The following is a 15462-nucleotide window of genomic DNA, read 5'->3' as shown; positions in this document are numbered from 1 at the left end:
CGCTGCCACCTGGAGACCTGCTAACATGTACAGTGCACGACTGCTCATGCATTTTAAAGCCTGACTGAATTATTGAGAAAATGGATGAGTCAATCTAGGCTGAGTTAACACTGGGTGGCTAACCCTGGTGCGTTTTTATTTTTATTTTTGTTTTTATTTTTTAAAATTTTTGTTTTTATTTTTAACTTGCCTATCAAGAAATAAATGCCTGGAATCAAACAGAATGAGAATTTCATTTTGGCCCTTGCTTGCTTGATAGGTTAGATTTGCTTTGGCTTTTGAGCGAGATTGGCTTTGGAACAGCCAATTCCTACAATTTGGGTTTAGCTAAAGGAATTATGGGTTTATTTTAGGCCTTTATTTTCTTGTCTCATTCCTTTGTTGCTATGGTAACCTTCCACATCCCCCAAATTGCCCCTTCCTCTGGCTGATGGGTGGTCCTTTATCTTTTCTTCAACGAGGCTGGTGCACACACAGAGGTGGTTGTTTTGTTGCCTCTATCTCTTTCTTGCTTTCTTCTTTTTCTGGCGTGTTTGTTGTAGAATAGGGAAGGCTGGAGACCAGATGACGGAAAATTGATCCAGCCGGTCACAGATGGAGATGTGTGAGTCGAGCTTGAGTGGTTCAGGCCTCCGAGTGTCACGTTTCTCTCGGCCCTCCTGAAGTGTGGTTTTTCAAACAATACATTTGGACCCAAGAGTCCTCCCTCTTCTCATCCACTCAACATGCACTTATTATTAAAGTCTGAAACATGGTCCGTGACACAGAACATAAATACACTTATCAGAAAATGCTCTGCTGCAAAGCCAGTATGAGAAAGAGGAAGTGCTACCTACTTCTCTGCCACATCCTCTCATTTCAGATTATCTTCCCTTTCCGACCCTGTGACATGTTATTTTCTCTTAAAGCAACAATTTGAAATCGAGCGCAGTCAGGCCTTTCTCATTGATAGGATTTACAAGAGCTGCCATTCAGATCGAGTGCAGCTTTCCACTTCTTCTATCGCTGTTTTGACAGTTTGTGGAGTTGACATCAGTTAAGGAAGTCGATTCAGCAGAAGTCGCACGGTTCTGTCGCTCTCAGAGTGCTGAAGGTAAGCTTATTCAAAAAGACTTTTTGTTTATGACCTTGTTTGAAAGTTACTGTCAACCTCAGGAAAAGGAAGCCACACAAACATAAAACACACAGAGAAAGAAAAGTTCCTCGTTGAGGCTTTTCTTTTCGCCAGACCCAGGAAACAACAGTTTGACATGCTCCAGGTCACGTCTGTTTTGTCAGCAAGTGTTGCTTTATATTTTTTGCTGTTCTTTGTCTTGGACTGAATGATTCAAAATGTTCAGAGGGAGTAGTACGGCCCAGCCAGTCTGCAGGGACCTACAGTACTTGATGTGTTTAGTGTGCCACTGAAAAAAAAAAGAGAAAAGGAAGTGAGGAAACTAAACATCTTGCTTCCTCAGACTGACAAGTTTCTGACCAGATCAGTTGGATTCTGTGCTCCTCTGTGTTTGTAGAAACTTTTAACACCCTCAGTCAGAAATAACATCTTTCAAAGCCCTGCTCTAGAAGTGCATTCTAGCTGAGCTGAGCACAAGGCTGATTTTCTTTGTACTTGAAAAGCATCAGTTTGAAGGTACACATTTTTCACTCAGCAGTAAGATGCCTGTCAGTTCAATCAGCATCTTCCACTGCTGGTCAGTGAGTCAATCTCCTGCAGCAGCTGAAAGTTGAGCAATATGGTCAAGGACACTTACTGAGCTGCTGCTGAGAGACTTTTAAGTCTTTCTTCAGTCTGCTGTGCTTTATGTTTGAATGTTGCTTCTGAAGGTGTTGGAGCACAGTTGACTCTTCTGCAGGTTTTATTAACAGGCCAGTGGAATCGAATAGCGATGGAGGCCGACATCTTTGAGTACCACAAAGAAGAAGACAATCTGGATGTGGAGTCTTTTCAGGGTACGTGTGCATTCAGTAAACTGGTATGAATCCTATCATACTTTATGTTATGGCAGGCTTTGCAAACCATGTGGATGTGCTTTAGAAATGTCAATATTACATCACTGCTACGATCTTTTTCAAATAATGAATCTACCCACATCAGTGGAGTAGAAAAAATTTAATACAATACAGTTGAACAGCACCACAAACTGCAGTCTTCACAATAACCATTAAGTTGCATCAACCAGCCGAAAGCATTGAAAGAAAAAGCTGAACAGTATACGCCCAGTAAGAATTCTTCCCTCTTATTCCAAGCAGTGATAGGCTGCTTTTAATGTGTGGACCCTATTAAAATCTGCTATCAGGCTTTCAGGCCAGCAGAGATTTTAAATACTCTCTGGGTATATTATCCCTGATAGTGTAGATACAAGTATTGAGCTATCGATGGTGAACATATAAGTAAACCATTTATCTGATCGGCTGAAATCCTCTCCTGGAGGGCGATATTTGCTCTTCTTCTGTTGCTGCTAAGTGCCTCAGAAGAGAAAGCTGTAAATCACATATGAAACAAACCAGATCAAGTGTCAAGCATAGGTGGCACCAGTGTCCCGCAATAAGGAGTCACGACTCATCTTGCTCCAAGGATCAACTTACCTCAGTCTCCACTATCCACCTACCTGGCTTTGTAGCTATGTTTAGTTTACTAGTTGGTCACTAACTTTGTCTGTATCATATGGTAGATTTTGAAAACCTCCAACTGCGTCTGGAAACATCTCTTTTAAAGACTAAAGTTGGCCATAAAACCAAAACAATAAGCCAAAAGACATTCCATACTGCAGAGTCGGAGTGGGTTTGTCATTATGAGCATCAGAATTCACATTTCACATGGTCCTTTTGACCCACGAGCAATATACGTTTTTTAATGAGATCAGATTTTAATTATAATACCAAGTCATAAGATGATTGACAACATGTAATGCAGACAAATGCTTGCTGTGAGGAATTGTACAAATGAAAACAAATGGCTGCTTGAAACTATAGAAAAAACATCCAGAAATGCATGAAGGTCCTGCATTTGAAACGGGTCAACAAAAACGCAATGTCTATGTGGATGTAATTAAGCAACAAACACAGAAATATTGCCAAATATATGACATTTATAAATTAAATCAAATATTTGAAGTATAAGAAATGATTAGACTATCAATCACAATTTAGATGGTGAAAAAAGTCATTAATCAATGCAGTTTGTTTTTTATATTCTTACAGGAGATAAGAGGAAACTCATTCAGCCAGCATCTTTAAAAGACCCAAAACTTGAAAAGCTAAAGGAGGTAAGAAAAGAATTCCGTCCACCTACATATAGACCTTTGTCTGAGTCTTTGTCTTCTATTACATATTTGCTTTAACATCAAACCCGTCCTGGGCAACCGCTGATCCAAGACTCCCTGTGTGTCTTTAAGGGGCTGCATACATGCTTCACAGGAAACACTGTGCATCTCTATAATGTTTTTCCTGCATGCATAATGTGCTCCTGCATGTGGATGAGCAGTAAAGAGCATGAATAATATCGGATGCAGGGAGAGAGGTGGAAGGATCAGTGAAATTTTAATGAACATAATTATAAGAGGTGATGGGAGACAGATCAGAGTGTCATGGGAGCCGACAGAGTCTGATTTTAAAACACATTGTTATGGATAAAGATGGCATCTCAAGTGCTTCATGCAAATGGAAACTCTAAATAATCCTGACATGTCTTGCATAAAGAAGAGGAAAACAAGTGAAGAATAAAGTTATTTTTTGGATAGTACTTTGTATCTGTCACCATTTCTATTTAGGTTAGGATCTTATTATCTCTGAAAAGTGATTAAGAGAATTTAAAAAACAGGGTTTCGTGCTGTTTTTTCATCTGCCACACTGCCACAAAGAAAAATATGTATGAAAGAAGATGAAAGTGTTTCAAATCTCTGACTGTGTGATGAATTATGACTTGGTAGGAACTGGTTGATTGGATCAATAAGGCTTTGAAACCGGAGCACATAGTGGTTCAGAGTCTGGAGGAGGATCTGTACGATGGGCTGGTACTTCATCACCTGCTGTGTGAGATAATGCACATTTGATATTTCATTAATCATATCATAATTCCACTCAATCATTATGTTAATTCAAAGATTAAAAACAAACAAATGCTTTAAGCGGTTCAAGCTGTGTCTGACTCTAACTTGACAAATAAGGATTTTCTGATTCCTGCAGCCAGGTTGGCAGGTGTGCACTTGACCATGGACGAGATAGCGCTGACCAGCACGGCTCAGATCCGCAAACTGGAAGTGGTCCTGGAGGAGTTGGATAAGAGGCTGGGTCTGCAGGACTGCAGTGACATCAAATGGAATGTCAAACGTGAGTCATGCATGCTGACTGGGCTTCAACAACAAAGCAACAAGTCAACAAATGTTCCCTTCTGGCAGCAACTTCACATTACAGCAGGATTTGGTGCTAGCTCAAGGGTGCCATATAAGCTCACACCAACTGTGAGGGATTTTAGAGGAGATAAAATTCACTGACACTATGGGGCTCTGTTTTAATCACCTGTTGGTGGATTATTTGATAGTGCTGGGGTGTGGAACAAAGAAAGACGATGCTAATAACTGCAATATTAGAGGCAAATGAACACCTGACAGTAATACTTGAATGGTTTTGCTCCTCTTCTTTCACTGATCTGGATGATGTGTAATTTTTCTCTTCTCTAAATTCAGACAAAACTGTAGTTTTTCTATTTTGCCCTAAAAACCTCAAAAACACATTATCTAACTTTATGGTTGCTCTGGATGGCCTCCAACAGGACTGAGAGGAACAATGGAGTTATTTTTGACCAGGTACATCGTTTAAGTCACACATAAAACCATTTTTGGGACAGTCTTTTTTTTTGTTGCCTGCATTACATTGTTAAAACGGGAACATCCTGTCTCAGAGTGATGCTAAAAAACTGGTCCACACATTATTTCTGTGCTGGACTGCTATAACTCCTCATTGTCCCAGTAACTCTCTAAAAAGCCTCCAGCTGATGCAAAATGCGGCAGCGAGAGCACTGACAGGAAAAAAGCAGAGGAGATCATATTTCTCCTTTATTAGTTTCTCTTCATTGGCTCCCTGTAAAATCCAAAATAGAATTATAAATGCGTCTCCTTACTTACAAAGCCCTTAATGGCCAGGAAGCATCATAACTTAAAGACCTTATAGTACTGTATTATCCCAGTGGAACACTTTCCTCTCAGAGTGCTGGCTTGCCTAAAGTTTCTAAAAGTAGAATTGGAAGCAGAGCTTTAGCTATCAGGCTTCTCTCCTCTGGAACCAGCTCCCAGTGTGAATACAGAGAGTGGACACCCTATCTGCTTTTAAGATTAGGCGTAACATTACTGTGGAGTACTGAAAGTGCCAAATTACAAAAGTAAATCAATAAAAGAATAACAAAAAAAAAAAAAAGGAAATAAAAAGAAGAATGAATAAAAAAATAAAAAATAATGTGGCAATATAAAGCAATATTAATCAAGAATGAATCCATTAAAAAAAAAGGCTAACAAAAGTAGAAATATAAAGACAGATAAATTAAATTTAAAAAATAAGAATTTATTCATTCTTATTTTTAAAAATTATTTCTTTATTTTAGTGTTTTATCATTTTTTAAATTCATTTTTTACTTTTTATTATTTTTTTCATTTTAAATTTTTAAAATGTTCTTGTTTTGCTTTTAAAGTCCCTTTTAAATGTCACTTTAAAAGCAAAGTAAATATGTGAAGAAAAATGTGCGCAGTCGAAATGTTGTTGTGCCTTTGCTTTTAAAGCGACATTTAAAAAGCACTTTAAAAGCATAAATAAATAAATAAAAATAAAAAATAAAAATGAAAAAAATATTAAAAAAATAAAAACTAAATTGGAAAAATAATAAAAAATAAAGTTAAAAATAAAGTTAAAAATAAAGAAAATCAAAATGATAAAAAAAACATTAAGAAAGTGTATTTTATTTTCATTATGTTATTTATTTGTCTTTAAGTTTCTACTTTTATTAGCCTTTTCTTTTATGAATTCATTTTGATTATTATTGCTTTTTATTGAAACATTATTTTGTTTTTTTATTTTGCGTATTCATCCTTTTATTTCCACTTTTATTTTATTATTCTTTTATTGATTTATTTTTGTAGTTTGGCACTCTCACTACTCAATACATTATCGACTGGCGACAATAAAATATCTAATGTTTCAAAGTAAGTATTATATATAAACGTTGAGCTGGTGACAGTTTGCTGCTGTTATCAGCATGTTCAATTTCTTATGACAGCAAACAATACTGAATCAAAAACCCAATCAGATGTAACAGGGCACAGTTGTTGTGGTTACCTTGCTGAGGTGTTGGAGATTTGCAACCTGTTGCTTGTCTTCTCAACCACTCCCTGTAATATTTTAAATTTTTCTCTGACTGTTAATCGACCACCCACAACTTGATGAAAACAATCCTTTCTTGCCTTAAAATGGCCTAAATATCTCTCTACACTGTTCCTTTAGAATCTGTAGATCTATGAAGTCCTGCAAGTTCAGAAGTGGGGCCTTAATGGATTAGACTTGTTATTCCAGAACATTCCACAGAAACTTAATTGGATTGACATCTGGAGAATTTGAAGGCCAAGTCAACACGTCAGAGCATTTCTGAATATTTTTTGTGGCAGGATCTGTGGCAGAATGTGAGATTTTATACATAACAAACCTGAACTAATCCTGTGATCTTGCAACATGGGGCTTTCTGCATTCTTCTTCTTCTTCTTCAGAATCAGAATTTGTGGTTCTAACATGCATGGATCAATTACTTCAATATTACATCTTGCCTCAGTGCAGCATTGTGTACTTCTACAGTGTTTGAGCAGACTTGTTTTCAAGCTGGTGTGCTTGAGATGCAGTGCGGAGCGGCGAGAGAAGCAGAGACTTTATAGATCTGCACATACAAGGGGAAGCAATGGTGTAGAGTAACATCTAAGCCATTTTTAAACGAGAAGGGATTATTTTAATGTAAAAAACAACAAAAAGTTGAGTTTTTAGGGTTTTAATTAATGAGAGTGATTCAGCAGTTTGTGTTGCAGTCGCTCCAATCTGGGATCAGATCACACAGGAAACCCTGTCGCTGGTTCACTGGTTGTCCTTCTTCCTCCTACTGGTTGTACTAACCGCTCCATACTGGGAAGACCCCATAAGACCTGTCATTTTGAAGATACTCTAACCCAGTGTTCCAGCCATCATATTTTTTCCCCCTGTCAAAGTCACTCAAATTCTTATACTTGCCCATTTTTCCTGCTTTCAACACATCATCCTCCAGAACTGCCTGCTGATTTGCTGCCTAATACCCTTGACAGGAGCCATTGTATCAAGATATTCAGTGTTTTTCACTTCACCTGCCAGTGGTTTTAACGTTGTGATTGATCAGTGTAAAATGGCTGTTTTTTCTTTTCATCCACATCTTAAGGACTCTACCCTCAAATATTCTGTGGTAATTAAATTGCAGAGCTATGTTTCAATTTGTTATTAATCCAAGAAGCTTACATCCTTTCCTTGTTTCCATACTGGGTGGCACAGAGTTCTGTTATGTCAGTGAAAGTTGATGTTTTTTGTGTTTTGTTCTCTGCTGTTTGTCTGTCAGTCATCCACAACAAAGACCTTCTGGCCACTATTCATCTGCTGGTTGCCATGGTGAGATGTTTCCAGCCTGAGCTGGATTTGCCACCAAATGTGAAGGTTGAAGTTGTAGTCGTGGAAGTGAGTTTCAGCTCGTTCTTTGCCACGTTTTCTGCTCCAGATTGCTCTCAGACACATCTTGTGGAATTGCTGCTCAGTTGTGGTTCACTTTAATTTTCACCCAGGTCAGCAAAAGTGGAATCAAATCAGATGTGCAGACAGAAGTTCTAACAGAGGAGAGGTGAGTAGATTTCTGTGCTGTGTGATTCTGCGAATGTGAGAAAACCTCACCTCAATTCACCTTTTTTTTTTTTTTTTGACTTTTTCAGCAGCAGCATGAGCTCCGACTCCCCCAGCAATGCTGAAAGTGAGTGAGACTGGTCAGAGGTTGAGCTGATGTGACATCTTGAATGTCATCCAAACAGCATTACAGCCTACTAACACATTTTCCTGGCTGTCTGCTCACCCAGGGGAGGATCCCATCGAGCAACTGCTGAAGCTTGAGGCTCATAAGGTCAACACAGTGAAGAAGGTATTACAAGGACAGGAGAAGTGGTGGGATAATATACTGGTACTGCAGAACATCAATGCGATGCTGTATGTTTGCATCCTTAATCTAAACTTACAACATACGAGCATAGCTGGCTAGTGTAGGTTATGAATATGGATCAAATGTGCAAGAATAGCTTTTTGGTGCACTTGCAAATCTTCATATACAGAACCAACTCATGACTATTTTTCTTTATTAATTAGTGTCTACTTATAATTTTCCAAAAAACAAAAAAGCAGGGATCCTCAAAACCTAAAGACTATGTTGATCCTCATCCCTTTCCTGCAGAGTCACCATGATTCTAATATTTATGTAATACTTCTTGATGAACTTCCAACAGATTTGGTTCCCCCCTCAGGATGAACTCTTATTATTATGGTTGTGATTTTCTGGTGTTGGATCTACTCTCTTCATCAAAGCAGGAATGTACTTTATCCAATTCTGTGGTTTCTGACCAAATGTTAGAAACCATCAACCTGAGCTGTACTTTGAATTCATGCTCATTCTAAACCATGACCTTCTAACAGACTAATGAATGTGGCGAGCATTAAACCTGTTAAACATTAACATTACCGTTATGAGCATTTTTCTTTTTAGCATGCTTCGATGTAAACTCTTGTTGCTTGATGATGCATGAGTCAATCATAAAAAATGGTTGGTTATTAATTTTCTAGGAATTGACTAACCTTTTTAAAACTGATTTCAAGGCGATTGGGTGGATGTGAATCAGAATTCAGTTCCATTAGGAGCCTGATATTATAATCCTTCATCCTTTTTGCTACGAACTAAAGTGTCGGGTTTTCATCAAAATGCCTTGAAACCACTCCTGAAAATGTCTGTTAAATGAGGCCAAGTTTAATTTCCAACTTTGTAACATCCTAGTTTTTCCATTTTCAGGCCATCTTACATTTTGTCAACCAGAACGTGGCAGCTATGGGTCTGCAGGTGGCTGATATGGACAAACAGGTATAAACCAGCAATTGAATGCCGTTTTGTGGTGCTTGCAGGCTTTCCTGTAACAAAAATAGACCCACTGATTACCTCGTGTTAGATTATATCACCTCCGTGGACATGTTCCAATGTCCTGTGTGTTTCCTGTCCAGTTTGCTGATGGTGTGATTCTGCTGCTGCTGATTGGACAGTTGGAGGGCTTCTTCGTTCCGCTCTTTGAGTTCAACCTGACCCCTGTCAATGACTCTGAGATGGTACAGTATTGATTCACTTTGGATTTGTGACACGGTGCCACAAGTTGATGCTGGGCAGAGGCTCACCTGCAGCACTTAACTTTATTATATCATCACCATTGTCCTGCCTGTAGATGCTCACAGACGGTGTGGGTTTCATTTATCAATAATCAGCTGGTCAAAAGAGAAATTTGGGGAATTTGTCCTATACATAGATTGCGTCATTCTGATTTACAAGTGCTAAAAATACACTTTTCACAGATCTAATTTGAGCTAATCTAATCTCATTCCCGTAAGAGCACAGCGGATAATGAACTACAGTGAGAAAACCTGATCCAAAACCGTGCCTGTTACAATATATGATAGGATAAAATTAATATTTTACAATTCCTATAATAAAAGTGGATGCATAATTACTACTGTGTCATGGCTCACTTATAATGATATCTTTGAGCTCACTTTACTTGAAGCAATAGGACGAGTCTATAAAAAAGTTATGGCTCTTTTATCACAGATATGAGTAGTTCATGAATAACTTACGGAGGACAGATACTGTGATACTCAATTTCTGACTTTTTTTGATATTTTGAAAAGAGGAAAACATACCGTAATGCGTAACAATACACAAACAGAAAATAAAAAGAGGCATAGATTCAGTTGAGTGGATGATTAAAACCCTGGAGTCTGCTGTAGAACTGCACACTGCCAAAATGTCCTGAACTAAAACAAGCTCCTCTAAAACTTTGTAGGCTCCAACATATAAAACCCTGCAGTAAATCAGTCAGATTTTACTTAATATACCTTTTGGAGATTATTCACAAACCATCAGCTACATGATGCACCAGATAGATGTAAACAGGATTTGAATGTAGACTTACTTATATATTTTTAATAATGTTAAGTAGCTTAATCATTAGCAACTGATATTTTATTCATGTATGAAACTGATTTACAGCTATAGCTGTCAAGTAAATGCATTAGATTAGCATTTCAAATATAAATAGAGTGGAAAGTATTGCAAATTGTAAATATTTAAATTCAAGCACCTCAAAACTGCATTTACTTGAGTAAATAAATTTAACCGTTGTCACATTTTACTGCTGGATATTAGAAAAAAAATGTCATCAATTGTATAGACCTGCAGTAAATACAGTTAACAACCTAATCATTTGGATAAAAGTGTGGCTTTTGTGTGTTGTTTCTCTCTGACCCCTAGCTCCATAACGTGACCTTGGCCTTGGACCTCCTCAACGATAGCGGCCTGCAGCTGTCTACTGTTGACCCACAAGGTGAGGAAAACCCACTGAGTCCACACAAAGCACGCTCTGACTTATTTAAAGCAGATTTACTCAAATTAAAATGCCAGACACAGAGGATGAACAAAACAAAAACAGAAGGCCTGTGAGTAGAACAACTATAACAACAAAACGGCGCAGCTCCGAGACGTCAAACTAATTCAGATGATATCCTCTATCATGAACATTTATCTGGATGACAGGGAAATGCCAAAATCTGTTTGTATGTCAGGCGAGGAGGGGGATCTCTCCGGTAGCTTGAGTTAATCTCCGCTGCACCGCGGAGGGAGGGTTTGACAGCGTTTCGGAGGGGGAAGACGGAATTGCTTGCGGAATATGAATGAGCGCGACTTGTGTCTTGATGAGTATCACTGCGGATGATTGGCTCAGTCCGAGGCCATCATCGTTCATTTAGAGCGGAGCAGTGGGGGAGACAGTCTCAAGGGGACGATGTCACTCCGGTGTCCGCTGATAGACACAGAGATTTAACCTTGCTGCTATGGCTATATCTACCATGTGTGTGTGTGCTTGTCTGGAGGAAGATACGTTATCTGTATTCATGAGCACTGCTACTGTATATCACACAGCTATCAGGCAGATCCCAGGAATATTCAGATTTTATCTCCTCTCTGTCAAACTCATTGTGAAGTTTGGCGTGTTTGTCAGTTTCAACTTGTTACGGCGAGTTATGAGATTTCCAACTGTAAAATAACATGTTTTTGATTTGTGTCATAAACTTGGTTGCGGAGCATTCATCTGAAAAATTATGCAACAGAAAAGCCTCTTTTTTTCTGCACATTTTCCAGTTTGTCTTTTATCTGCAGTTGCAAATGTTAAAAATTCTGCTTTCTCCCCGGTTTAACGAGTTTAGAATAGATTCTTAATATACTGCTCAAGCATTAAATGAAACAAAAGTCTAGATAATGCTTTAAATAATGATAAATTCAAGCACCTCGTCACTAACAGGAATGCAATTTGGCATGTACAAATGATTTAACAAGAGTAAAAACTGCCAATATATCAAATGAATTCATGTAAGAAATCAGTACATTTTTCTGAAAATGCCCACTCATGTAGTGAACAATTATTTCTGTCTTCAACTCAACTGCATATCATCTTTGGTTTGCAAACTATCAGACAATATTTTAAAAAATGTCCCATTTCAATGGGTCCAAATAGATCATCATCAGCAAATGTCTAGTTTTGCTCGACAAACGGTCTGAAACACATTTCATTTACTTGAAAGCAGTTCATTTTCACATTGGAGAAGATTTAGCCAATTATCATAATAACAGTGGATAATTTTTGTTTTAATGATTGGCTAATTTTAATTAAGGCAGCTGTAGTGAATTTTACAACATGCAATCAACTGATGACCTGTAATTAATGTAATTTTAGCCTTCATCAGACAGTGGTGTGAGACAGGAAATCATGGGGAGAGAGCGAGAGACAGAGAGAGATAACATGCAACAAGCATGACCATTCTTTATCCGTAATATTCTGTCATGTTTTAGTCAACTTGCAGGTTTAATTTAGTGTGTAAGGTCACGGTACGAAGATAAAATTAGGTGTAATGCTTCTTTAGTTAATCTCTCTTGTGTGTTTATAAGGTGTTTTCATGGTTTGGGCACAATCCTTGAGATTTAATCTAGGGACCCCATAAAAAATGTTGTTTACACGAGATAATAAACTGTGTCTAAGGTGGCTACACATGCACACTCCTTAGTTACATTGTGGGCTTCTATCACACTGTAGGTAGTGCTGTCAGAATGATTTGTTTTGGGTCAGGGGTTTTTATCACTCCTAGGCCTATGCCTGTGTTTGGGTGTTTACTTTTGACCATGCAGTGCGCATCAATCCATAAGGAGAAGAGTGAAGTAGAGCGAGCCACTGGATGAGTTACTGACTCGTCTAAGTGTGTGAAGCAGTCAATAGCAAATGGATCAACTTCACTTCCCTGCAGATCCAGTATTGACAAGACGAGCTTCTCTCTGAGCTTGACTCTCCCTCTCACAATCACTAAAATTTTCCCACAATGTTGCCCGCTGGCCATATAGCCGGTAATTGTAAAATAAGTCCTCAACACGATAACTGCTAATGTAAGGACCAGCAAAAATTAATCTAAGCCAGGAGCAAGTGGCTAATTTAATTCATTTTTTTTGTGTCTTTTTAATTAACGGCATAATTGCTGTGATGGAATGAAGAATCCCAGCACTCAGGGTCTAAAATGGGAGCGCGCCGTGTGCATTAATTAGGTTAGCCAGTGCTGGAGTCGATCTTTATGCCACATTCACTCAGTTAGAGCATCTCACAACAGAGAGCAATTTTGTTAGGATCTCATCTCACCAAAGATGTATTGATTAAGTTTCCGGCTAATGTTGTCTTTGTCCTCCTGATCTATGACCTGTTGGGATGGATTGCAAGAACAGTGATTAGCTAATGTTGGTAAAAAGTGTCCTCATATTCTCACCGCCTCAGTGGCTCCAGGATGCTGATTGTGCATTGTGTCTCCTGTGACAGATATTGTCTCTCAGGACGTCGTCGCCACCTTGAAGGTCCTGTACGCCCTGTTCAAGCGGCACAAAGAGAAGTGAAATAAAAAGGCATAATGAGAAGAGGAACTGAGCAACTGGAAATACAAACAATGCTGGGTGGAAGCTTTGGCCAATTAGCAAAGGATGCTGTTGACTGCTTTTTAGACACTTGACTGACGCTGTCATTCAGGATAATGTACAGGATAATACTGGTTTTATGCAACCTCGATTTTCAAACATTTGGCCATTATTTCAACCTATTAACAGTCACAGTGAAGTGGTGGTGCATTTAACATATGAGAGATAATTGACTGTTTCTAGGCACTGAAATAGGGCAGAAAAAAGGTTCTTTTTTTTATTTATCTGCCTTTAGCCAACACATATTGTACGTCAACATTATATCTTGTAGTTAAATAAGCAGCACCAATAACTTCAGGTTTCCAGGGCTCAGGTGTTGGAGGCAGCTGCTGCAGCAAATGGCTTTGGCAGGAATGTATCAGAAGACTGATAGGAGGAAGTGTAAAGTTATGACTGTTTGCATCTTACTGAGCCAGGGATGGGAAAGCATGAGTAAAGCAGCTGATGCAAGTAAGTTAATGCAAATAAAACTCCAGATAAGAGCTCAATGACATCAGTTAAAAACAGCAGACAACTGATCAAACAGCTTTTAAATAAACTCCCATGCTTAGTCGAACACCTTTCAAGAAGAAAATAAAGGAAGGGATGGTGAAATTGTTACCCAAGCTCTCTATTGTAAACATCCATCACAGTTTACGTCCCAACTTCCTCGTTTCCACAGTTTTCTTGTGCAAAGTAGTATTACGACAACCCAAGTGTGCCAACTCTTCTCCACAGCCTGCCTGATCATCTAAGCGCTCGTGTTGTTTGTCACCTCTGACTTGTAGCGATGTCGTCAGCTCTCACATCTCGGCAATTACTTTAACGCTTACATCTTTATCATATCTGAAGAGAATAACAGTCCAAGCGATGAAATAAGACCTAATTTGTAATAGTACTGAATTACTACCCTTTAAAATGATGTAAGAAAATAACCGTCATCAGATGCAGACTCATGAGTGCCAGTGAATATATGTCTGCATGGTATGTTTAAGAGTAATTAAAACTATTATCTGTTCGCATCTTATTGACAGCATAAAGACAATGACATTTTAATTGACAGCGTAAATAATGTGTCGACTTTTCTTTGTGTACGTGTTTTTTTTGGTTCGCATTCTGTCGAAAGATGTTGGGTGTGGATGTCAGCGCGCTTCATTCAAGTGTCGCTCCCTAGTAATTTAGTGCTTTTTCCTCTTTCTCCTTCTCCTCTTCTTTCGCTGTATTTCCTTTTCAGCCCGACTATTGGAACATGTCACTTTTCATTCTTGCCATACCGCTCCCCTGTCTTTGACTGTCACTTCTCAATAAGCAATGTGAATTTCTTTTCCTGCCTCTCCATGCGTTCCTGCCGGCAGTGTGTGACCTCTTTTTGTCCCCCCTTTTTCTATTGAATTGTTCACAACTCAGTGCCACACAATTGCAGAGAGCATCCAGCGACAGACAAACAATAGACAGGATTATAACAAAGCGCATTTAGCTAATTATGTGATGAATTTTGAAAAAAAAAGTCAACTAAAAGTGGGAAAGTGCACTTAATTTTCTCCTCCTATCTTCATTTAAATATAATTTATTCAAACCATTAGTAGTTTTTATGTGGAACTCTGTTATATTTCGTCGTTCCTTTGTGTTAAATATTAATATCAACAGCTGTCTACCACTGCGTCTGTGGTCTAGCCTTTTAGATTCAGTTTGTGTATTAGCAAATTGCTGTGCGTCTCTTTGTTTTTGTCTTTGGGTTAATGTATGAAATTTGTGTCCCATTAAACAGTAACAGCCACGACTTTCACACTTCTCATTCCCTTCAGTTTCGTTGCAGATGTGTTTGTTGACATTCAGGAGAGCCAATTTATTTGTTTCCACCAAGGTGATGGAATGTACTCCTAATTCCCATTTTCATTTCCCTTGACATTTCAAAAAGTTTGCATAAAAATTTGCACGGCAGTCAGATGGAAACGTCGCTGCTGTATGTCAAGAGACACCGGAGATAGTGATGGAAAGAAACACCGCAGGGAGGTGCTCATCATTTAATGACCATTTTATTGGACATTTTACATTTTATTAAATCCAAATGACAAAGTTGCTCCTTTCAAATTTGCAGTCTTTAAACTGTTCACCCTTTGTGATTGTAAACTAGA

The 15462-nt window shown here is 38.4% G+C and overlaps 1 protein-coding gene across 3 annotated transcripts; it reads left to right on the top strand.

Annotated features, from left to right (window-relative positions):
* The first annotated feature begins 294 nt into the window (after positions 1 to 294).
* Positions 295 to 15107, top strand: parvg (parvin, gamma). 3 transcript variants are annotated; one of them, XM_008276125.1, is made up of 13 exons: positions 295 to 1093; positions 1867 to 1950; positions 3202 to 3266; positions 3930 to 4032; positions 4186 to 4329; positions 7613 to 7728; positions 7833 to 7888; positions 7977 to 8014; positions 8118 to 8179; positions 9095 to 9163; positions 9301 to 9402; positions 10598 to 10670; positions 13197 to 15107. In XM_008276125.1, exons 2-13 carry the CDS (start codon positions 1887 to 1889, stop codon positions 13268 to 13270), a joined length of 966 nt encoding a protein of 321 aa, XP_008274347.1. In that variant the 5' UTR covers positions 295 to 1093; positions 1867 to 1886; the 3' UTR covers positions 13271 to 15107. The 3 variants fall into 3 exon arrangements, with proteins under 3 accessions (XP_008274347.1, XP_008274348.1, XP_008274346.1); XM_008276126.1 differs by having other exon boundaries at positions 1854 to 1950; positions 7980 to 8014; XM_008276124.1 differs by having other exon boundaries at positions 1854 to 1950.
* The last annotated feature ends 355 nt before the right edge of the window (positions 15108 to 15462 follow it).

The sequence above is a fragment of the Stegastes partitus genome, unplaced genomic scaffold, assembly GCF_000690725.1.
Source record: "Stegastes partitus isolate 25-593 unplaced genomic scaffold, Stegastes_partitus-1.0.2 Scaffold65, whole genome shotgun sequence".
NCBI classification, from domain to species: domain Eukaryota; kingdom Metazoa; phylum Chordata; class Actinopteri; family Pomacentridae; genus Stegastes; species Stegastes partitus.
The sequence above is the reverse complement of the archived record's forward strand: the minus strand, read 5'-3'. Positions and strand labels throughout refer to the sequence as shown.

What these genes read in the sequence shown, in the direction of transcription:
- parvg (XM_008276125.1), top strand. Translation starts at nt 1,887, where the DNA reads ATGGAGGCCGACATCTTTGAGTACCACAAAGAAGAAGACAATCTGGAT. An exon ending in TGGCTGATATGGACAAACAG is followed by an intron (nt 9,164 to 9,300) that starts GTATAAACCAGC and finishes TTTCCTGTCCAG; the next exon opens with TTTGCTGATGGTGTGATTCT. An exon ending in CTGTCAATGACTCTGAGATG is followed by an intron (nt 9,403 to 10,597) that starts GTACAGTATTGA and finishes TCTGACCCCTAG; the next exon opens with CTCCATAACGTGACCTTGGC.